The 18,266-nt window shown below is 47.6% G+C and overlaps 1 protein-coding gene across 2 annotated transcripts; it reads left to right on the top strand.

Moving 5' to 3' along the window:
- The first annotated feature begins 35 nt into the window (after positions 1-35).
- LOC119306814 (40S ribosomal protein S4-1-like) lies at positions 36-3,022 on the top strand. 2 transcript variants are annotated; one of them, XM_037582935.1, is made up of 5 exons: positions 36-163; positions 1,342-1,419; positions 1,525-1,705; positions 1,795-1,892; positions 2,366-3,022. In XM_037582935.1, the coding sequence occupies exons 1-5, from the start codon at positions 161-163 to the stop codon at positions 2,810-2,812; spliced, it is 807 nt and encodes a 268-aa protein (XP_037438832.1). In that variant the 5' UTR covers positions 36-160; the 3' UTR covers positions 2,813-3,022. The 2 variants fall into 2 exon arrangements, with proteins under 2 accessions (XP_037438832.1, XP_037438839.1); XM_037582942.1 differs by lacking the exon at positions 36-163 and adding an exon at positions 977-1,072.
- Positions 3,023-18,266: the final 15,244 nt, after the last annotated feature.

Below are 18,266 nucleotides of genomic sequence, written 5' to 3' on the forward strand. Positions count from 1 at the left end.
CGGCAGCCACGTTCGAGCGAGGCCATAAAATCCCCTGGCCTGTTCGGCTGCCGCCATCGCATTTTCTAGGGTTTATCTCCGCCTTGATTGCTCCTCCGCCACCTCGGCGCTCCGTCGTCTTCTCACGTGAGCGCGCGAGAAGCCACAGGAACCGAGCAAAATGGTCAGGCCCTAACACGGATTCATCTCTGTCCTCTCCATTGTACTTTTGTACTCCCTCCGTTCCTAAATATTTGTCTTTTAGATTTTAAATGTACTACCACATACGGATGTATATAGACATATTTTAGGATGTAGATTCATTCATTTTGCTTCGTATGTAGTCACTTGTTGAAATCTCTAGGAAGACAAATATTTAGGAACGGAGGGAGTAGTGAACATTTGTCTTTGGTGCTTTGCTCTGCATGGCCTGTTCTTCTTCGACTAGCCTAGTTGACCTGCAATATGTGTTTTGCATTGCCCTTGTCTTGGGCCGATCGGTTGCTTATTTCTTGTTTGAGGCTTTAGAGCACACGTTCGTTTTTAACTAAGGTGGCATTCTTCTTGAGACAAATCTTCCCGTCATCTTGATATGCATGTAGAGTGAAGTGCGGTCATTCCTGTCAACACGATACATCGATCGGCGACCGCTTGGTGTAGTGCATTTTATACGCATGGTTCTTGTGATGAGATGTTATTTATCTGTTCTCGCACCATCATAGCCATTTCTAATTCAAAACGTTAATTGTGTGATATACAGGACTAGTCACTGGATCATGACCTTTGCAATTCAGATTTTTGTTTTGCTAGGGAGCTATCTTAATGTAGCTCTAGAAACAGCGCGTTACCGCATAGTGGAATATCCTTTTTGTCGATTTCAAGGTATGACGGATGCAAGTTGGATGAGTATTGAGATTTACTTTTTTCTGCTTGTCCATGCCAATGGCCACTGTTTTTCTTCTTCTGAAAGTTTTGCTAAAGGAATTTACCCAATTAGGATGTTGGGATGGTTTAACAGCCAGTTTCGTTCAGTTTCTGTATTATTAATGTGACGCTCCCATGCTATCGGGAATAATACACCACTGCTCTAGAGGTAAAGCTTACATCATTTATGAAGTTATCGCCCATTCTGTTGTCCCATCTCTGGTATGGTCTGTAGAAGTAGGACAAAGGTATTAAGTTTTTTTTCAGTAAAGCAAAACCTTTATTAGCTAGATTGTTCTACTTGTGCTGATGGTTTTCTATGCCATCGAGTCACATAATTAAATGATTAATCCACACATAGATAGAAGCACAAGGATGTAAGGATCAATTTTGAAAGAAATCACTGGGTATACATTTTTCTTTTCTTTCTGTTGACAGGCGAGGGGTCTGAAGAAGCATGTGAAGAGACTCAATGCCCCTAAGCATTGGATGGTTGAAAAGCTTGGTGGAGCATTTGTAAGTATATTTGATTACTCTAAATATGATGTTCAAATTTTAAAGAATGACGGGATACGTATGTGTTATATTTGCTCAGTACTTATGATAATTTCTATTGAGCAGGCACCCAAGCCGTCTTCAGGTCCCCACAAAGCTAGGGAGTGCTTGCCATTGATCCTTATGCTCAGGAACAGGCTGAAGTATGCACTGACCTATCGTGAAGTTGTTTCAATCATGATGCAGCGACATATTATGGTTGACGGGAAGGTTAGGACTGACAAGACATATCCTGCTGGATTCATGGGTAATTTTTCTTGCTTGTGTTTTGATCCAGATTTTCCTTTCTTGCTTATGAGATGTTGCAGACTGTTATTAATTTACTCTGTTCTGCAGATGTTGTGTCAATTCCGAAGACAGGGGAGAACTTCCGCCTTCTTTACGACACCAAGGGTCGCTTCCGTCTCCACAGCATCAAGGATGAGGAGGCTAAGGTAAGCATCTGTACAATTGTCCAGAATACGAGCTGTTCTTGCTTTGGATGCTTCTCTGTGATATGTTACATCAATCAGTATGCTTGTGTGATATGCTAAATTCACCACCGTAATTTTCCATGTTCCGTGTGTTTCTTTGATGCAATTAAGGAACTTGAAGCCAGATTGTTAGAAGTCCAATTCATTAAAAAAAATCATACAAGACTTATATATCGATTAAGTTGCTTCCCTAAAAGCCCACTGTCGTTTTGATTTTTCTAGTTACTTGTTCGTACTATTTTTCTGTCCAAAATTCCCAATGCGGTTACATAAGTATACTTTGCTCAGGTTGTTTTCTGTTTTGCTTTTCAAAAACTAAACTCAATAAATGGTAAAAAGAACATATTCCTAGTGATGATTATCTTGTGGCTTGAGAATTATATCACTTTTATCGGAACCCTAATCTGTTATTGAGTTTGTAATCTGTTTTGCAGTTCAAGCTCTGCAAGGTTAGGACTGTGCAATGTGGACAGAAGGGCATCCCTTCCCTCAAAACCTACGACGGCCGCACCATCCGCTACCCTGACCCTGCCATCAAACCCAACGACACCATCAAGATTGACCTGGAGAACAACAAGATTGTGGATTTCATCAAGTTTGAGGTCGGGAATTTTGTGATGATGACCGGAGGTAGGAACACCGGGCGCATCGGGGTGATCAAGAGCAGGGAGAAGCACGAGGGCAGCTTCGAGACGATCCACGTCGAGGATGCCCTCGGCCATCAGTTCGCCACCCGCCTGGCCAATGTCTTCACCATCGGCAAGGACAGGAAGGCGTGGGTCTCTCTTCCCAAGGGCAAGGGCATCAAGCTCACCATCATCGAAGAGGCGAGGAAGCGCGTTGCCGCGGCTGCTGTTTCAGAACCCTCCGAGAATAAATAAATGGATTTGCTGTGAGGAGTCACTTAGATGTGCCTGTTGGAGACGAGCCATGTTTTAGTGCTGCGTTTGACATTTTTTTTGGGAGCATTTTCTGCGTTTGACTTTCATTGAACTGTTCTAGTCGTTGCCTTACTTTGAGCACTGAAAGTGATTGATAAAAGAAAATGCAGATCTTTTAGCAATGAGAAGTTATGTTTGTGCGAAGTTTAATTAGTTCTCGCACAGAAAACCTAAGCTGCCCTGCAATGTTTGTTGATCTATATTAGTAGTATTAGAACATTTGCTATACCATTCCATTTGCACGTGGACTTTGAGGCGGTACTCTTTTTTTTTTTGGCAAATACACGTGTGTTTTCGAATCATGCAGGAGAACCGCATGTGATTAATTATAGGAAAAGACAAGAGATCAAAGTCTTAAAAACATACAAAAAATCTGCCACTCCCTCAACACAGCACACAAGGGCAAACACCGCGCCCCCCGGCGGCCATGGGGAAACCCACCTTCCTCCTCTCGCGACCGCGTCGCCCCTCGCGGGCGATCGGCCGCGCGGCCTCCCTCCTCCCTCCTTCCAGCCGCTGTCGCCGGCGCCCGCGGCCGGCTTGGCCCCGGGTCTGTTGGTGGCGGCGGCCTCCCTGCCCTTCCCCTCATCGCTCTTCGGCGCGGGCGGAGCTGCACCGGGGGATGCACTTAGGCGGCGACGGTCTGGCGTGGTGGCGGGGTTCCGTGGCGCGACGCAGGCGAGCAACTAGGCGGCGGCGGCGCCGTTGGCGGCGGGGCGGCGTGATCTGGCGTCACCCGCTCGGCCCAGACCCGAGCCGTTTGGGCCCCATCTGGGCCTGGGCGGGCCGGCGGCGGGGACGGTCTCCGGCGTGGCTTACGGGAGGCGGGGGAGACGCGACAAGCGGCTGGGTGCTGGCGGCGCCGACGCCGGCCTGTTGCATCGTGGCCGGTGGGGCTTAACAAGCCCGCTTCGGGCCTGGCTGGGCCAGGGGTGGCTCGGCATGCCCCGCTGCCGCGTCCGGACGGCGACCGCGACGGTGCCGGAGGCACGGGCCTCCCGCACGATGGCGGTGAAGGTGGTTCCCTCCCGCTCAGCTTCGGTGTTGCTGCTTCCGTCGTGGTGCGCTTCTCTCTGGTCCTCTTGGTTGTGTGGTGGTGTTCGTAGTGAGGCGCGTGGGTGGCGGCGCAACTGCTTTAGCGCATGGTGGTGGGCGACGGTTTGGCGGGTCGGCTCCGTCCGGTTGGGCGGTTAGTTTTGGAGTGCGGGAGAAATCCCTGCCGGCTTCGGCCCCGATGCAGTGATACCTGCGGGTGCCACCATTCCTTCCTGGAGGGTGTCGGTGGTATCCATCCCCCACCTCCCTCCGCGTGCCGGGGAAAACCCTAGGACTCGTCCGGGCAGCAGCATCGTCGGCGTCGCATCCCTTCTTGTAGGTGTTGCTTGGTACGCGGCGGTTCGGAGCTTCAGCTTGTGGTGGTTTGTATCCGGTGGGCGCCGCGGTGGCGGGTCATCCGCGCTTTGCCGAGTTGCCGTGGTTGGCATTTGTCTCTTCTTCTTTTTCTTTTGGCTTGTTGTGCTGCTCGCCACAGTGATCTTTGTACTCGGTGCTGGTTGCTTTGGAATACAAAGCGGAGGAAAACCCTTTTTCGATAACACCGCGCCTCCCTAGTTGGTGTTTGGTTGGGCTTTTACTTGGTCTTTTCGCTTTGGCTTATAAGCAAAAAAAAAACACCTATTACGTGCTTTCAGCTTTGGCTTTGACTTTTGACCTATTTAAAGACAAAATCCAAAAGCCAAAGACCAAAGCACCTAAATAGGTGTTTTACTGGCTTATAAGCAAATGCAACCAAATTGACTAAGCGACCAAAACGACCATGATGTTTAGCTTCTCCCGTCCACTAGTCACCAAACGAGCTGCAAATGATGGGCAAAGGTTGCTGGGAGACCAATCGAACTGAGCACCCGGCTCCATCACATGCAAAATACCGAGAAACCCACCAAAAGGTGTTCAAAATCCTCAGGTTCTGTGTTGCTTGACAAAAAAGACAGATTCTCGCTCACCCCAGCGGGTGGTCCAAGAGCCCTAGATGCCGCTCAAAGCACCTCTCCCGCCGTCCCTCCTTCCCTCGCCGCTGCCCAAGGGTGTAGTATGGCGGTGTCCACGGGGTGTCAATGGCGGTGGGGGTTCAGATACAATGCGGGTCGGCGTACCCTCGATGAGCAGATTGCGGTGCCAATTTGTCTGCGACGGTCCTCGTACGGGGGTGGAGTGACGTTGATTGATCCCATGTGGACGGTTTTCTACTCTCAGTGGTGCCCTAGTGGCGACTACTGTGTGGCTTTGTCTTATGGGCGGCGTGACATGGTGACAGTTGTCCTGATCTGCTGGTGGTGCGCAAGTTTGGGGGTAGGGTGAGGGAGTCCTGGATTAGGGGGTCCTCGGACGGCCGGACTATATGCTTACGCCGGACTGTTGGACTATGAAGATACAAGATTGAAGACTTCGTCCCGTATCCGGGTGGGACTCTTCTTTGCGTGGAAGGCAAGCTTGGCGATTCGGATATGTAGATTCCCTTCTCTATAACCAACTCTGTGTAACCCTAGCCCCCTTTGGTGTCTATATAAACCGGAGGGTTTTAGTCCGTAGGACAACGATAATCATAATCACAGGCTAGCTCCTAGGGTTTAGTCTCTACGATCTCGTGGTAGATCAACTCTAGTAATACTCATATCATCAAGATCAATCAAGTAGGAAGTAGGGTATTACCTCCATAGAGAGGGCCCGAACCTGGGTAAACATCGTGTCCCCCGCCTCCTGTTACCATTAGCCTTAGACATACAGTTCGGGACCCCCTACCCGAGATCCGTCGGTTTTGCCACCGACATAGGGGCTTAAGGCCTTGTTTTTCGACGGTGACGGCACCATGGTCATGTGACAACACGGCGGTCAGATTTGAAGATGGTGATTACCTTTCCCACGGTCGGGATCGGTATGGGACGCCCCCTCCAACTCTAGATAGGGTCCGGTCCGGCTCGCCAGGTGCTATGCACGGTGACTCTTTCAGATGTGCCAAGTCATGCATATCACTGGCAGGTGCTATGCACGACGACGACTCATGTGGAGGCGCCAAGTCATGCATGCTGCTAGTAGCTGCTAAGCGTGGTGGCTCCTATAGATGTGGCATGTCATGCATATTGTTGCTGGATTGAAGGTGTGCGATGGTAACGGGAGGTGAGGCGGTATGGGACGTTTTTGTCTTTTCTCCTCCAGAGGTATCTGGATATCAAGGTGTCGGTAGTTGGACAAGGGATGATGGCAGAGGCGGCTTCAACGACGAGTATGCGCACTTCAATGGAAACTAAGATCTCTGATCATGCAATGTTGATGCATGCCTGCATCGTCTCCTTGCTAAAGATTGTGAATCGAAACTCAACTTTGGGGATCTAAATCACGAGACCAGCCTAGGGTTGAGCTCATCATCATCGGCGCACATGCGACGTTTCCTTCCTGGCGGCTTAGCTTAGGAGCTGTGTACTTTTCGTTTGTTTGGTCTTTTATTATAGGGTTAGTGGTTGACTGGTGAGCTATTGACGCAAGGCACGCAGCCTTGGGTTTTCTTTTCTGTGTCAAATTTGTTTGGCTGCTGGATTTTGTTCTTGAATGATATATGGTTGTGTGCATCTTTAAATGGGGAGGGGGTTGTCCTCCTTTTCCCAAAAAGAAAAAAAAAGGTTCAATACTGCAACAGATGCAGTGTTCATTATATAGATGTTTCACATACCTTATGTAGTTCTCCCACATGAAATCTAAGCTACCCTCCAATGTTCGATGATTTACAAAACATTTGTTATAGCGTTACATTCGCATGTGGACTTGAGGCGGGAATCTTATTTGGCCAATACACGTGTTTTTTATTGATAGAAGATTTGGAAGTGATTATAACTTTTATACATATAATCGTTTGTGCTTGAGTTTAGGTACTTGTGCATCTTTACATCATCTAATTTTTTTAACAGTGTTATAGCAATGTGATGTTATGCCACTTCTAAACATCATGCAAAAATATGAAAAATGATCAAATGTATCTGGACAAAAAGTGAAAAATATTCAACTTAACTTTTAAACATGATGCATGTGATCATATTTTGCGTGATTTATATGGACCCTTATTTGTTGAGATTTTTCTCACAAGTACATAGACCATAGATTCTGCTGAAATTTTGTCTATTATGGGCCAGCCCAATAACAGTTTCAGAAATTCCTAATAAATCCTAGAGGCCCACGCAGCCCATTCGTGCAAGGCAAGAGGTGGAACTAAAGTTTAGTCCCACATTGCTAGTTTAGAGAGAGTTGGACCTCTTTATAAGGGAGGTTCTTTCCCCACATGTATGAGCATGAGAACAAGAGGGACATCCACGCGCGCTCCTCCTCTGCCGGCCGCCGCGCCGCGCCGCGGGTTGCGGGAATGAGCCGAGCCGGTGTCTAAATTTTTGCCACGCACGACGAGTATACGAAAGGTCACACAGAAGCTGAAACGTTTTTGCGATAGTCGCCACCGGTTCCTGAGCACTGCGATGTTGCTACGATCTTCTCCATCCCGGCTTGCGGCGTGCACCGCAGGTCGGGACAGTAGGCCTTCGAAACCGCACCTTTTGAGTCCTGTATGGGAGAAGGGCGATAAGGTTTTTGGGGAGCGCTCTGCGCGACTACTGACTTCTTCATCACGGATGCCCCGGACTCCGACGACTACTTCCCCGACGACAACTACTTCTCTGATGTCGACAACCTCCTCGACGGCATGGAGGACACTGACCCCAAGTCTAGTGCCTCAGCTCCTGCTGCTGTCTCGTACGTGTTCTTATCTTTCCTGATAGAAGTCCTGCAACAGTTCCTTGTTCTAGTGTTTGCCCTAGACATGTTAGGCTCTACTTCATATATGCATCTTCATCTAATGTCTGCTCTAGAGATGATCATAGCTCATATATGCAGATATTATTTACCTTCTCGTTGTCAAATTGCATGGCTTGTTTTATCACTGCTATACTAGTCATGCTTTATCTAGTATTTCTGTTAATAAAATCATTCGGTAAATTGCTCATATTTCCAACAATCCAAAAACCTTATTATAGGCAATTTACCCCAAGTGGTTTTGCTGCTTCCATGAGACCTCCTATGTTTGAGGGTATCCACTATAAGAGGTGGCGCGTGAGAGTAGTTTTATGGTTTCAGACCATGAGCTGCTATGACGCCACTCTTGGCAAACCTGAAGGAGAGCAAGATGCCCAACAGGCACAAGCTTTTCAGAAAATGGATACCTTGTTTAAGGCTGCTCTCTTGAGTGTTCTTGGTGAGAACATAGTTGATGCTTATGCGTCAATTGATAATGGAAAAGATATGTGGGATGCACTCGAGGCCAAGTTTGGGGTCTCAGATGCTGGCACTGAGCTATACATCATGGAGCAATTCTATGACTACAGGATGACTGAAGAGCGCTTCGTGGTTGAGCAAGCTCATGTGATACAGTCATTTGCTAGAGAACTTGAGCACTTCAATTGTATCCTACCGGACAAGTTTATTGCCGGAGGTATAATCACTAGGCTTCCTCCCACGTGGAGGAACTTTGCTACCTCACTGAAGCATAAGAGGCAGGACTTTTCCGTTCCGGATCTCATTGGTACTCTTGATGTGGAAGAAAAGGCGAGAGCAAAGGACAACCGTGCTCGAGGTATTGAGGGAGGTTCTAGTGCCAATCTGGTACAGAAGAAGAACTTCCAGCCCCACAAGTTCAAGAACAAGGGCAAGTTTGATGGTAAAGCAAAGTTTGATGGGAAGAACAAGGTTGTGCAGCACACGAACTTCAAGAAGAAGAATGACAAGAAGAAAGGTGTTTGTCATGTGTGTGGAGATCCTGATCATTGGGCTCCTAGTTGCCCCAATCGCTATGACAAGAGTCATCCTGGGAAAGGCGGCAAGACCGCTAATGTTGTCATTGGATACACTGACATGAAGGATGCTGGGTATGGTATATTTCCCACTATTCTTTTAGTATGTCATTCTCCTGATTGGTTGATTGACACGGGTGCTAATGTGCATATATGCAGTGATATTTCCATGTTTTCGTCTTATCAGACCGCAGGGACTTCAACCGTGCTGATGGGCAATAGTTCAAGTGCTTCTGTTCGTGGTGTTGGCACGGTCGATCTGAAGTTTACTTCGGGGAAGATCGTGCGGCTGAAGAACGTGCATTATGTCCCCTCCGTCAATAAAAATCTTGTTAGTGGATCTCTTCTGTGTAGAGATGGCTACAAGCTTGTCTTTGAGTCAAATAAATTTGTAATTTCCAAGTATGGAACCTTTGCTGGTAAAGGCTATGAGTCAGGAGGCCTGTTTCATTTATCCTTATCAGACGTTTGCAATAAAGTTGTTAATCATATTTGCAACAATAGTGAATCAAATGTGTGGCATTCATGTCTTTGTCATGTTAACTTTGGTTGCATGTCGCGACTAGCGAAGTTGAACTTAATCCCTAGTTTCACCACTGTCAAGGGATCCAAGTGTCAAGTGTGTGTGGAAGCTAAGCAACCACGTAAGTCTCATGTGACTGTGGAAACAAGAAATCTTGCACCACTAGAACTCATACATTCAAATCAATGTGAAATGAATGGTGTTTTGACAAAAGGTGGAAAGAAATATTTCATGACATTATTGATGACTCCACTAGATACTGTCATGTGTATCTTCTGAAATCTAAGGATGAGGCTTTGAACTTTTTCAAGATCTATAAAGTTGAAGTGGAAAACCAACTTGATCGGAAAATCAAGAGGCTTAGGTCCGACCGTGGTGGAGAGTATTTTTCCAATGAATTTGATGCTTTTTGTGTGGAACATGGTATAATTCATGAGAGGACGCCTCCCTACTCACCTCAGTCAAATGGGGTGGCCGAAAGAAAGAACCGTACTCTAACTGATTTGGTTAACGCCATGTTAGACACATCGGGTCTCTCCAAGGCATGGTGGGGGGAGGCGATATTGACAGCATGTCATGTCCTAAATCGAGTCCCCACAAAGAACAAAGAGATAACTCCATTCGAGGAATGGGAGAAGAAAAGATTAAAACTCTCTTATCTGTGAACATGGGGTTGTTTGGCGAAAGTCAATGTTCCAATTCCAAAGAAGCGGAAGCTTGGACCAAAGACTTTGGATTGTGTTTTCTTGGGATATGCTTTTCATAGCATTGGCTATAGATTCTTGGTTGTAAAATCTGAGGTACCTGACATGCATGTCGGTACGATCATGGAGTCGAATGATGCGACTTTCTTTGAAGATATCTTTCCTATGAAGGATATGGCTACCTCATCTAATCAGGAGATGCCTAGTTCATCGAATCAGGAACCAGTTACAATTACCGAACCTGCCATTTCGATGGAATACTTTGAAAGTCCTGTGGGGGAGAACAATGAAGTTCCTACTAGGAGCAAGAGACAGATGACAGCAAAGTCCTTTGGTGATGATTTTCTTGTGTATCTCATAGATGATACTCCCAGTTCTATTTCAGAGGCCTATGCATCGGAAGATGCCGACTACTGGAAGGAAGCGGTTCGTAGCGAGATGGATTCCATCTTGGCGAATGAAACTTGGGAGATAACTGATCGTCTTTATGGGTGCAAACCTATAGGATGCAAATGGGTATTCAAGAAGAAGCTTAGGCCTGATGGTACTATCGAAAAGAACAAGGCTCGGCTCGTGGCTAAGGGTTATACCCAAAAGGAAGGTGAAGACTTCTTTGATACTTACACACCTGTGGCTCGACTGACCACTATTCGAGTTCTACTTTCACTAACTGCCTCACATAGTCTTCTCGTTCATCAAATGGATGTTAAGACTGCTTTCCTAAATGGGGAGTTTGATGAGGAAATTTATATGGAACAACCAGATGGGTTTGTAATAGATGGTCAGGAAGGGAAAGTGTGCAAGTTGCTGAAGTCTTTGTATGGACTCAAGCAAGCACCCAAACAGTGGCATGAGAAGTTCGAAAGAACTTTAACAGCTGCAGGCTTTGTTGTGAACGAAGCTGACAAATGTGTGTACTATCGCCATGGTGGGGGAGAGGGAGTTATGCTTTGCTTGTATGTTGATGGCATACTGATTTTCGGAACAAGTCTGAATGTTATTAAGGAGGTCAAGGATTTCCTATCTCGCTATTTTGAGATGAAGGATTTAGGAGTGGCTGATGTCATTCTGAACATCAAGTTGTTGAGAGATGATGATGGTGGGATTACATTGCTTCAATCTCACCATGTGGAAAAGATCTTGAGTCACTTTGGCTATAGTGACTGCAAGCCCTCTCCAACACCATATGATGCTAGCATGCTGCTTCGAAAGAATCAAAGAATTGCTAGAGATCAATTGAAGTATTCTCAGATTATTGGCTCGCTTATGTACTTAGCCAGTGCTACAAGACCTGACATCTCTTTTGCTGTTAGCAAACCGAGTCAGTTTGTCTCAAAACCAGGAGATGTGCATTGGAAAGCTCTAGAGAGAGTTTTGCGTTATTTGAAAGGCACTGCGAATTATGGAATTCACTACACCGGGCACCCAAAGGTGCTTGAAGGGTATAGTGACTCAAACTGGATCTCAGATGCTGATGAGATAAAGGCCACGAGCGGATATGTATTCACTCATGGAGGTGGCGCTGTTTCCTGGAAGTCTTGCAAGAAGACCATATTAACGAGGTCAACAATGGAAGCAGAACTCACATCACTAGATACAGCTACTGTCGAAGCAGATTGGCTTCGTTGGCTCTTGAATGACTTGCCAGTAGTTGAGAAACCTGTAACGGGTATTCTTATGAACTGTGACAATCAAACTGTGATCACTAAAGTGAGCAGCTCAAAGGATAACATGAAGTCATCAAGACACGTTTAGAGAAGGTTAAAGTCTGTCAGAAAAATGAAAAACTCCGGAGTTATTGCATTGGATTATATCCAAACATCTAAAAATCTGGCAGATCCTTTTACTAAGGGTCTATCACGTAATGTGATAGATAATGCATCGAGGGAGATGAGTATGAGGCCCACAATATGAGTTGTTCACAGTGATAACCTATTCTTTGTGATCGGAGATCCCGTGAATTAGATGCGGAAGACAAGCTGTTGGTCAACTGAGAGGAGAGTACCTTTACTATTAAAAATACCACTCCATTAAGATGTAATACTCTCCTAAATCTGCATGGCAGGTTGATGTATATCTTAATGTGTTCTAAGAGGCTAACTGAAGCAGAGATGTTGTCCTGCAGAACATCTTTTGAAGAATGCACCTATATGAGTCTGATTGTTAAACGTCACAATCTATGAGAGTAGGGTTCTCTCTAGTAAACTCATGAAAGGTCTCGGAGTATGACGCATAAGCTCCACCCGCGGGGAAGACCCACGGCAGCCACGTATCGGTCAAGGCTTTATGTGAAGCTAGATTCGCAGAAAACTTGCAGTTCAAGGACCAGTCCACTGTTCAAGTTGCTTACTAGTGTAGCATAGAGTTCTAGGTGGAAGTTCAACTTAACAGTCTCCACTGCAGTACCGGTATATAAAATAGTGTTTTGGAACCAAAGGCAAATTTTGTGTGCCTCTGGAATCTGGTGGGGGATTGCTGGAATTTTGTCCATTATGGGCCAGCCCAATAGCAGTTTCAGAAATTCCTAATAAATCCTAGAGGCCCACGCAACCCATTCGTGCAAGGCAAGAGGTGGAACTAAAGTTTAGTCCCACATTGCTAGTTTAGAGGGAGTTGGACCTCTTTATAAGGGAGGTTCTTTCTCCACATGTATGAGCATGAGGACAAGAGGGACATCCACGTGCGCTCCTCCTCCGCCGCCCGCCTCGCCACGCCACGCCTCGTCATGACGCGCCGCGGGTTGCGGGTTGCGGGAATGAGCCGAGCCGATGTCTAAATTTTTGCCACGCACGACGAGTATACGAAAGGTCACACAGAAGCTGAAACGTTTTTGCGATAGTGGAGTTTGAATGCGAACGGTGTAGCCCTTCGGCTGCTGGCTATTCGCTCCATCTTCATCTCTTCGTTTCACCTTCCGTCGCTGCCCTCTCGCCTCCTTCTCTTGCGCCTATAAAAGGAAGGTCACTCCTCTCAGAGTGACGCACCAGAACTACTTCTTCCACTCGCCACCAGTTCCTGAGCACTACGCTGCTGCTACGATCTTCCCCATCCCGACTTGCGGCGTGCACCACAGGTCAGGACAGTAGGCCTCCGAAACCACACCTTTTGAGTCCTGTACGGGAGAAGGGCGATAAGGTTTTTGGGGAGCGCTCTGCATGACTACTGACTTCTTTGTCACGGACGCCCCGGACTCCGACGACTACTTCCCTGACGACAACTACTTCCCCAACTTCGACAACTGAGGGAGTCCTGGATTAAGGGGTATCCGGACAGCCGGACTATATACATCGTCCGGACTATTGGAGCGTGAAGATAGAAGACTCAAGACTCTGGCCCGTGTCCGGATGGGACTCTCCTTTGCGTGGAAGGCAAGCTTGGCGATCCGGATATTGTATTTCCTTTCTTGTAACCGACTCCATGTAAACCCTAGCCCTCTCCGGTGTCTATATAAACCAGAGAGGTTGGTACTTAGAAGGTCGATCACAATTACAATCATAATCATCATAGGCTAGCTTCTAGGGTTTAGTCTCTATGATCTCGTGGTAGATATACTCTTGTACTACTCATATCTTCAATATTAATCAGGCAGGAAGTAGGGTTTTACCTCCATCGAGAGAGCCCGAACCTGGGTAAACATTGTGTCCCTTGCTTCCTGTTACCATCAGCCTAAGACGCACAGACCGGGATCCCCTACCCGAGATCTGCCGGTTTTGACACCGACATTGGTGCTTTCATTGAGAGTTCCTCTGTGTCGTCGCTGCAAGGCTTGATGGCGCCTTCGATCGTCAACAACGCGGTCCAGAGCGAGACTTTTCTCCCCGGACAGATCTTCGTGTTCGGAGGCTTCGCACTGCGGGCCAATTCACTTGGCCATCTGGAGCGGATCGAAAGCTACGCCCCTGGCTACCAGGTCAGGTTTGGAAACTTGAACTACACGGCCAACATTCGCGGAGACTTGATCTTCGACGGATTCAGGCCTGTGCCAGGAGCACCGGACAGTCATGATGAGCACGGCTTAGACCTGCTGTCGGACAATGCTCGGGATATCACCCCTACAGTAGCCCCGGACCTAAATCCGGAGCAGGTTGTGTTGCCTAGGAAGGGAGGGATGGACCTCGCCCCGCAGGCCGCACACTCATCGGCGGTAGAACCGAACACCGGCCTCACTTCTAAGAAGGCCTGTGATCCCGAACCCCCGGACTCGTATCCGGTTGTAGGTTCCGGTCCGCGCGCTTCTGAGCCCGCCAAGCCTGGCTGGGCTCCGGTAATGGAGTTTACTGCTGCAGATATCTTCCAGCACTCGCCCTTTGATGACATGCTGAACTCATTAAAGTCTCTATCTTTGTCAGGAGGCTCTCGGTCGAACTATGTCCAGCTCGAGTGGGAAGCAGACGACGAAGGAATTCGTTGCCCATCCACCACCCACTTCATTGCCATGGTTGATGATTTAACTGACGTGCTTGACTTCGACTCCGAAGGCATCGACGGTATGGACGGCGATGCAGGAGAAGATTTAGAATCTCTGGGGCGCTGGACTACTACCTCGTCACACGATATATACATGGTGGATACGCCCAAGGAGGACGACGACGGCAATCCGAAAGATAAAACCCCCAGGCAAAGGCCAAAATGACGGTGCAGACGCCGCTAAAGCCCAGCAACAGTAAAAATAACGACAAGAGCGCAAGAAGGATCGACATACGAGTAAACTCCGAAGGCAATAACGACCACATGGACCCAGCGATGGAGCAGGACGAGCCAGGTCACGCCGAACCGAGTTCGGAGCAGATGCCCGATCACAATGATCCCGAGGGACGAGTTCATCAAACCGCCCCAGGACAAGAACATAGTCCTGACGATGATGCATTCATCATTCCGGAAGAATGCATGGAACGAGATAACCTCCACAGAAAGCTTATGGCCACAGCGAGAAGTCTAAAGAAGCAGAAGCAATGGCTCAAAGCCGCACAGGAAATGCTCAATCGCAGATGGAATAAAGTACTAGACACTGAAGAAAGATACGGTGATGATCGCCATACAAAGAGCTATCCAAAATGCAAGCTACTGCCAGAATTCGATGATGAGGCCATTCCACCAAAGAATAACACGACCAGGAGGCCAGACATACCACTTCATAACCGCAACAGAGCGGCTACCGACGACGCGCACGGTCTACGAGAGCACCTGGATAAGAAAGCCGGTGCGGCCAGGTCCATATACGGATCTAAGGGACACACCCAAGCGAGGGACTATGGTCACCAAAACGATCATATCAACCAAATACCAGTTCGGAATAAGCACCGGACACAACAACGGCCGACGGCACGCCACAGCACGTCCAGATACAGAGGGGCTGCTCACCCCCTGTGCTTCACCGAAGAAGTACTGGACCATGAATTTCCACAGGTTTTTAAACCTGTGAATATAGAGGCATACGGCGGAACGACAGACCCAGGGGTCTGGATAGAGGATTTTATCCTGCATATTCACATGGCTCGTGGGGATGACCTCCACGCCATCAAATACCTTCCCCTCAAGTTGAAGGGACTAGCTCGACACTGGTTGAAAAGCCTCCCCGAAAATTCAATTGGGAGTTGGGAGGAACTCGAGGACGCTTTCAGGGCCAATTTTCAAGGGATTTATGTCCGGCCTCCGGATGCGGACGATCTAAGTCACATAATCCAACAGCCCGGGGAGTCCGCCCGCAAGCTTTGGAATAGATTCCTCACTAAGAAGAATCAAATTGTCGATTGTCCGGACGCCGAAGCCTTAGCGGCATTCAAACACAGCATCTGCGACGAGTGGCTCGCCAGACACCTCGGCCAAGAAAAGCCAAGGACAATGGCAGCCATAACAAGCCTTATGACCCGCTTTTGCGCGGGTGAAGATAGCTGGCTAGCCCGTAAAGGCACCAGCGACCCCAGCACATCCGAAATAAGGGATGGCAACGGGAAGCCACGGCGTAATAAAAACAAACGCCAAAATAAGGAAGAGAGCCCAGACAACACAACGGTCAATGCCAGATTCTGGGGCTCTCGACCTGATAAGCAAACAAAGCCATTAAAAGGCAGTAAAGAGGGACCGTCCGGTCTGAATAGAGTCCTGGACAGACTGTGCCAAATTCATGGCACCCCCGAGAAACCTGCGAACCACACGCATAGAGAATGCTGGGTCTTCAAGCAGGCCAGCAAATTAAATGCCAAACACAAGGGGAGAGAAACACCAAGTGAAGACGAGGATGAACCTCGCCAACCGAACACTGGGGGACAAAAAAAATTCCCACCAGAGGTTAAAACGGTAAATATGATCCACGTGACGCACACATCCACAATAAGGCACGAACGTGCGCTCAGAGACACGTACGATACAGAGCCCATCGTACCCACACTTAACTACTGGACGGCTTGTCCGATCACCTTCGATCACATGGACTTCCCAACTAGTATTCGCCGCGAAGGATCAGAGGCCTTGGTGCTTGACCCAATAATTGACGGATACCATCTCACCCACGTCCTCATGGACGGCGACGGCAATCTCAATTTAATATACGAGGACACTGTCCGCAGGATGGGGATAGACCCATCCAGAATTAGCCAAAGCAACACCACCTTTGAAGGGGTGATACCAGGCGTTGAAGCCTACGGCAGGGGCTCTGTCGTACTGTAGGTAACATTCGGCTCCCCAGGAAACTACAGAAGTGAAGAACTACCCTTCACTATCGCACCCTTTCAAAGCGGCTATCATGCATTGCTTGGAAGAACGGCCTTCGCCCGCTTCAACGCAGTACCGCAATATGCCTACCTTACACTCAAGATGCCCGGTCCACGTGGCGTCATAACCGTTAACGGAAACACAGAGTGCTCTTCACGCGCAGAGGAACACACGGCGGCCCTAGCGGCCGGACTATAAGTGGCCTCCAATATTAGAAAACATGACTGGTCATTAAGACCACAGACACGGTTAGACGAGTCCGGTAGCCCGGATAAAACTGAACCAGGGTACCGTATATGTAATCCCACAGAGGACAGCAGGGGCTATAAATATTTAATACAGCCCCACACTTGGCTCAACCTTATTGGCAGGCCAACATCTTACACTTTTATTATCCATCGCATACTTACGTTGTACTCTCCTACGAGTTTTCTTTTTTTTACAGACAACGTTCGCGCGATACCCTTCCAGGATAAGGCACAACAGAGACAAAGGCGCAGACGTGCAGCAGGGCCCCGCTCAACAGGTTTCTTTTTAGCTTAAGCCCCTGTGTAAACCTTTTCTATTGCCTCTTGTTGTTTAACCATCCCATGTGTTCCATACTCACAGAGGATACTGCCGTTATTGGCATTTCACCATGACAGATTAACGCACGTACCTGGAAATACAGGGTTTATAATGAAAAGGGCATTCTTCAGCCTATTTTCTGTTACAAAGACCGAATACCTTCGGGAGTGTTCGGCGTCACGAGTTTGGCCTTATATGCATCAGCTCCGAATCATGTCTTTGGTCAAATGTTGGGTTTGCCCGGCTCCTGGGTTTGCCGCCTTACGTTCCGTTCTTATCGGCTAAGGCGGCCAAAGGAGAACTACTGCGATTGTGCCCTGGTTATTCCGGATGAGCACCTCAGTAGAGAAAGCCGAAAATTGACTGTCATGATACAGCGAGAGACTGTTCAACCACTCGAAGACTCACCGGAATCTTTAGGATTCCTCCACATTAATGAAGGGCCATTTCCCGGCCATGTACATATGTGCCCGTATTCGGATGCACGCGAAGGTACCAGGGGCTACATAGTAGCCCCACCGTTAGACTCCCGTGGCTAAGCGAAAGTGTTACAACTATATAGTTCGGTTGCCTAGTTCGACGTGCGATCACCTCCTTAATGGACCAAGACGTTGGATCAAGTGTGATTACGCATATTTTTCGCGAACACCCCCGCATTGTATGCGTGGGGGCTGAAGCCAACGACTGCTAACTTTCGGACTGCTTATATATATATATATAAATATATATATATATATATATATATATATATATATATATATAGTGTTACTATTCATCACCCAGGGTGCAGAATAGGTTATTCTTCACCCGAGGTAATCTTCTGATCATTTCATAATTAAATTACGTTTCGAATTCAAATAGTTACATTCCTATTGATTCACTACGTAAAATTTGACATAAGAAAAATAAAAATATAGGTCATAAGACAAGAAAATTTACAGTTTATGTGTATTTTAGACTATGTTTTTACGTTTGTAATTTTACATAACATAAAATATTTTTTA

The sequence above is a fragment of the Triticum dicoccoides genome, chromosome 1B (assembly GCF_002162155.2).
Source record: "Triticum dicoccoides isolate Atlit2015 ecotype Zavitan chromosome 1B, WEW_v2.0, whole genome shotgun sequence".
NCBI lineage: Eukaryota > Viridiplantae > Streptophyta > Magnoliopsida > Poales > Poaceae > Triticum > Triticum dicoccoides.

What these genes read in the sequence shown, in the direction of transcription:
- LOC119306814 (XM_037582935.1), top strand. An exon ending in AAAAGCTTGGTGGAGCATTT is followed by an intron (nt 1,420 to 1,524) that starts GTAAGTATATTT and finishes TCTATTGAGCAG; the next exon opens with GCACCCAAGCCGTCTTCAGG. An exon ending in ATATCCTGCTGGATTCATGG is followed by an intron (nt 1,706 to 1,794) that starts GTAATTTTTCTT and finishes TCTGTTCTGCAG; the next exon opens with ATGTTGTGTCAATTCCGAAG.